Raw genomic sequence first — 6,412 nt, forward strand, 5'->3', positions numbered from 1 at the left:
CCTTCTTCAACTAAAAAACCCAATTGACTTTCCAAGCCACAATTGGAATTTGAGGCAATTTCCCAACAATGTTTTCCTTGTCCTTTCGCAATCTAGTCAGAGACACTTTAACTTATGTAACTCCCTTCGGAGTTTTTCTTTCTCTCACATTGTTAGGTAAGGTAATACTGTTACACATGTCTTAATCTAGAGAGCAAAACTTTTATTTCCTTTATTAGTTTAGATGGAAAATGTTTTACTTGGTATATACGCTTTTGTTTTGAAAGATTTTTCAACTTCTTAATAAGATTATTGGGCATGGTCATGTTTCTCAAAAAAAAAAAAAAAAAAAAAAAAAATACTGTTATTGAACTGAACTCAAGCAATAACATAAAGTACTGTTATCGGTAAACGTTAATCAAATGACTTTTGCAACCAAAAGATATATATAAAATAAAATAAAAAAAAGGAAGGAGACATTACTTTTAGGGGGCAATCTTTAATTGGTCCAGGGGAGATGGTTTTTGTTTTCGTTTTTCCCCCAGAGAGGGTCTTGGGCAATTTCCCTTGTTATATACATGCATGTTACAAAGGTTAGTTGCAGCCGTATACATAACTTTACAAAATTGTCGGTTAAAACCTCGTGGAGTACTATTCTACCAACAAAGTGATGCCTTTCTTCTTGAAGTTGCTTCCAAATGCCTCAATTGATTTCACTAAATCCTTGTAGATCGAGTACTATGCTATATATGTTACATTTACTCCTAATTTCTAGAAGTAGAATAATAGAATTAGACTTGTATGAGAGGGATCCCTTCAAGACACCTTCCAATTAATTGCCTCTTATGTATCAATTATTTGTGGCATCTTCTTCAGAAATTTGGAACAGTTGTTTTCTTCAAATTGACTCCCAAATTTGTGAAACTTCTCACGCCATCTTTAATTTTTGAATTCCTTTAATTGGTTGAACCCCTTTTTCTTGTCACCTACACAATTTCTTATTAATGTTTCCCTAGCTTACAACATTATCAGATTTTATTTAATTTATAAAAACTTCTTCACGGTGGTGCGAATTTTAGGGCTGAACAGATATATATTATATTTGACACTTCGGTTATGTTTATATTTTCTAAGAGAGAATGAAGAAAAGGTGAAAAATAAATTCCATGCTTCAATACAAACATGCGTTTCTCATAACCTAACATAGCCTCCTAACTTTATTCTGGTTGTTTCCCATGCATTGAGTTAGGTAATCCAACAACTTAATTTCTAGTGCCTTGAACTGTGCTATTTGAGTCTGCAATTCCAACTTCTCTCTCCTTAGGTTCTTGTTCTCCTCCAGGAGTAGCTGATGATTATTATTTTCCTCCATGGCAGTCATGGTGTTCTCTTCAGAAGCCTTTAGGTATGCTGGAAAGATACTTGGCTCACACTTCTTCCTGGTGATCTCTACTAGCAAATTTCTACACCCCTTCTGGAACTTCTCGTGCTTGAATTCCCATCTTTTGGATGATGTTTTCTTGAATCCCTGCTTTTTGGATGAGGGGTTAATTACCACACTATCCAAACCCATAGATATATATATATACACATACACCTTACACAACTTTCATTCAGTATATATGTACGTCTTTAATTATTTGGAGTTTTTAAATGTACGTCGTCTCCTATTAATTATATGGTTGTAAAATCCCCTGCTAGAAAATAATTATCTTCATTTGAAATGAATTTAAAATGAATTTTATGATTTACATTAAATATTATAAATATAAAATGTATCTATAAATAACATGACACTAGGTTAACTGTTAGATATATATATATATATATATATATATTACGCATGAAATAAATTCTCTCAATTTTAACCTAAAAAAGAAGAGTAGAGAAACTAATACGGAAATTGTTTGTCTCGCACAATTGTAGAACCTAATCTTTTTCCTTTTTCTTCAACTTATCAAATAGCAAATGATAGGTTATACTAAGTCTTCTCCTTAATTAATAATCCTGCAAGTTCGAAGAGAGTTTTGATCCCAAATCTCCGACACCCTTTTTTTTTTTTTGAAGGCTGAGGCCTTAAAATTAACCTTTATCATTTAAAAAACTTCGCACTTCTTGTTGAAAAAACTATTTTGTAGTGTGTACTCTGTAATTAATCCATCTTTTTCTTTTTTACCTGGTCAGCTAGCGTGATTATTTTGACTCATTTAAAATTAAAATAACATTCACATTCTCTGGACTCAATTCTTTTCCATCTTTATTTTGACTAACTTGGTGGAATCTTTAATGACTTTAATCCTAATCTTTGAAAATGGGTTTTTAATTATAACTTGAAAAGTGCATATTATTTTCATTCAAATGCTTTGAATGGTACTACCACAACCATTCAAACATTGGCTACAATATTACAACATAATAATAATAATATGATGACAACGAATTTCTGGCCAACATAAACTTTGATGTATATTAGATGAAATTCTCCACCAAAAGGTATATCCAACATAATCCCAGTTTATACCTCTTTCAAGAAAGCAAAACCAATTTTTCTTGCCAACGCACCATATTTAGCAAGACAAACTTAGTAGAAACACATGTTGATACTACTAGATTAATGACAGCTGATTTACTTTGATGCATATATAGGAGGACTGATTGACAGTATTGCTCTCAAACTTGAAGAATGGCATGCATATTGCACAAATTTAGACACAGATCCTATGGAACTTAATTTAAGTTTTGTAATTAAATTCAAACATATAATAGTATTGACTAATAAAACAATTTTTATTATATTAATCAATGCAATCATATAGTTAAATTTAATTTGGGATTATAAAAGACAATATCTAATGAATTGTAACTAAGTTTTATCCTTATTCAGAGTTTAAGAGAAGGAGAGAAGGGAGTGTGGTGTGCTCACATATGTATTAAGTTGGCGAATGAAGCTAGAGAAGTTGTTGTGCTTGAAATATTTAGGCAACATGAGCTCTGAAAACTCAGCCGGAGACCATACTACAAATCCAGTTCCCTCAGCATTCCATGATACTATATTTCTCTTGTCATCATCATCATCATCTTCATCATCTGCAACTCCTTCTAGCAAATCATATGTCTTCGATAAAAATGGAGCTGGGCATCGTGCCCTTGGAGACTGGCTTGTGCCCAGCAGGTTTATCTCCATTACATTTGTTGCCATATATACCTGTAAGTTTATTAATTTGTGATGCCCAAACTGTTCCTAATTCGGCTCCTCCATACTTATACTGTACTCTCTAGGAAAGTACTAGTGCCGTGGAAGGTGGACTGTCTGTTTCTTTAATTTGCCTTTCCCCCCAACTTTTCTTTTTTCCTTCTTTCTTTAATGTGCTTTACTGCATGCAACTTCTTTTAGGGGTAAAAGAGATAATCTCCTAGCTACATTATTTTTATGTTTGAAATCTTTACAAAAGATTGAATGTGACCGATGATGTTTTCCAAGGCGAAACCGAGGGATGGAAGTTTCATGATTTCGGTATTAGGCTGTGACAAGTGGCACTCTATAGTTTATTTATTTAGATGGAAATGCATAATATAAAACTTTGGGTGTGTTTATTACGAACATGTAACTTCAAGTCATAATTTATGTGCAATTTGAGAGCATTCACATCAGTTAGTTTATAATATAAAAAGTTGTAAAATGTCCACACTTTTGCCCATAAATTACTAAAATTAGTTGTGGGTGTATAAATGTGCAAATATACAAACTTGTTATAGTAATTGTGCATATATTCACTATCATTGGTCATGTGTAAATGATTTTTTAATTCTTTTTTTTCCCTTCATAATAGACATCTTCCTATTCAGAGCATTAACATCGGCTGTTCTAAAAATATGTCATTTAAACACATGAACTACTTTATTATTTTAACACATCATTTTACAATTCACCCTATATCGCATATTATATTCTTCAATTCAATACATTTAAATAATATTAACTTAAAACTAAGCTCAATACAAAGCACAACCTAGTGGGTAGTAGCTACCAACCAACAACCACCACCACAACCTCCGCATCCTCCACAACCCAAAACACGACTCAAAACAAACCCAACCAAATATCCAAAACAAACCCATTACCAAACCCAAAACCACCAAAGGCGAGTCGACTGCCACAAACCACAACCAAAACTGTTGGAATCCTTCAACAAATTTCAAATTTGAAAACCACAAATTTAAATAATAAAAAAAGCTCATCGATTGCCAAATTTCAAACCCATCGACTGCCCAACCCAACCAACCCAAAACCTCAACCCATAACACCACTGCAACCAACCAGCCCATATTGCAGACCCAAAATACTCTTGACGACGATCCACAATGCTGCCGCTCAATAAAGAGAGAAGAAAGAGGTTTATCTAGACTTGATCTAAGGTGCAAAGAGAGACGTTTGAGGGTGAAAGAGGGGGCTCAGAATCTGACCAAGAGAGAGCACGTGGTGTGTGAGAGAAACTCGAATAAAAAATACTCAAAATATGTTTAGCACATCCAACCGTATCATTCTACTATTGGAACAATATTGTAGCATATGCCAAATTGATATGGCATTTGACACATCTAATAAGGGTAAGTTTTTGGTATATGGTGTGCCAAAACTCTCATCCTCTTCCCCCTCATTTTTTCCTCCCCTCATACAAAACTATCACCCCAACCCGACAACAAAACCCCTGCTTGGCCCAACCTCAACCACTAGTCAAGGTAGTACCACCCAAATACAAAAACCCCAGAACTAAAATTAACAATAACCCATTATAGACTAGCAAGAACCTAGATGAAATCAAATCCCAAAATTAACCAAAACCTAGATGAAATCAAGTGAGGATCATGGCGGTGCGACATCAAGAGGGTAGGGATTAGAGGTGCTAGTGGTGGGTCGCTACAACTAGGGCCTGCTTGGGCTGTTAGCGGTGGTGAGGTTGGTCATGTTGATCATATGTTCGGTTTGAGAGAGAGAGGGAGAGAGGTGAGGTTAGGTCAAGTTGATTTGTGTTGTGTTTGTGTGAGAGAGGGAAAGTGAGATTGTGAGAGGGTTCTACCGTTCTAGAGAAATGGACAGAACGCTGAAGGAAATACTGTGAGAAGAAGGAAATTCTTCATAAAAAAAAAAAAGTAAAAGAATGAACATTTTATTGAAATAAATGTTTATAATAGATAATCTGATATGAGTGTTTTGTGTCTTTGAAAAGTGGTTGTATAAAATAGGAAAATTAGGTTCTTATACTAAAGTAGATAGAAAATTTTGCACTTGAGTGTGTAAACTAGTTTTTACCCTAAAATGTTTTCTTCTTTAAGTATGTTTGTAACCATGAGATTTATGATCGGAGAGCCAAATTATATATTGAAATTTTAGGAGGTTAAAGTCAAATCTTTATACACAAGTGTTTAACGTAAAATATGATATTGAAACAAAAAATTTCAAAATTTTGTGGGGCCATGGCCCCTCATGCTTCAACTTGGCACCGTCACTACAAGAAAGCATGGGGGAAGAATAAAGAAAAAAGTGAATAAAAATATACTCATTTTTTTTCCCTTTCCTATAAACATAGAGTTAGATATCTGTCACTTGAATTTGGAGATAAAGATCCAAAACCGAACTTCAGAATTGAGAAGGTATGCAAAATTAAACCATTTAATTAATTAACATTTTTTTTCCTTCAAATTTTCAATCAGAAGATATAACAAGGGCTGAATGTCGCATTCTACATATCCGGGCAAGAACTTTACATAATATAGGTATTAAATTTTATTATTAAAAAATTATATATGTCATTTCTTGGGTGACTTGAAGCATGCGAGGACATACAATAACATAATAAAGGTATTAAATTAGCCAATTTATTGTCATGTTAGTCAAGGCATTGATGGAGTGGGGGCTTGGTTTGAAATCTTACCATCAGCCAAATAAAAAACTAAGATTAAAATTTATAGCCAAAAAGAATAACAACATTTGCTCAAAAAATAAAAAAAGAATAACAACAAGTAAGACAAAATTTTCCATAAAACTAAAAATATCAATAACTCTAGGGACATAATATTTTTTTTTGTTTTAATTGGAGCACGATAAAAATTATTTTGAACTCACGTGAAAGCAACCTCAATCATCTAAAATTTAAGGAAAAAAAAAAAAAAAAGCTTTGTGCCTTACATTACTTTAACAAAAAATAAAATTGCAACAGGTTTGGGTGCATAGAATATGATCCACTCCTAGGTCATCCCATCAGTCTACCGACAGGTTCCCAGAAAAAGGAAAAAAAGAATGGAAAATCAAAGGGCGGGCCGCGAACTCTGACCCGGTTTTGGAAGAGTCTGGTAAAATTTTCTAATATCTGCCGTGTCTTGATGAAGAATTTTTTTTGCATGATATCACATTATTTGGGCAACACTGTCTTGT

At 33.5% G+C, this 6,412-nt stretch overlaps 1 protein-coding gene across 1 annotated transcript; it reads right to left on the reverse strand.

Annotated features, from left to right (window-relative positions):
• Positions 1-1,119: 1,119 nt before the first annotated feature.
• Positions 1,120-3,311, reverse strand: LOC126725951 (heat stress transcription factor B-2a-like). The gene is made up of 2 exons (XM_050430978.1): positions 2,903-3,311; positions 1,120-1,507 (listed from the first exon to the last, which is right to left on the reverse strand). Exons 1-2 carry the CDS (start codon positions 3,176-3,178, stop codon positions 1,178-1,180), a joined length of 606 nt encoding a protein of 201 aa, XP_050286935.1. The 5' UTR covers positions 3,179-3,311; the 3' UTR covers positions 1,120-1,177.
• Between the last annotated feature and the right edge of the window lie 3,101 nt (positions 3,312-6,412).

The sequence above is a fragment of the Quercus robur genome, chromosome 5 (assembly GCF_932294415.1).
Source record: "Quercus robur chromosome 5, dhQueRobu3.1, whole genome shotgun sequence".
NCBI classification, from domain to species: domain Eukaryota; kingdom Viridiplantae; phylum Streptophyta; class Magnoliopsida; order Fagales; family Fagaceae; genus Quercus; species Quercus robur.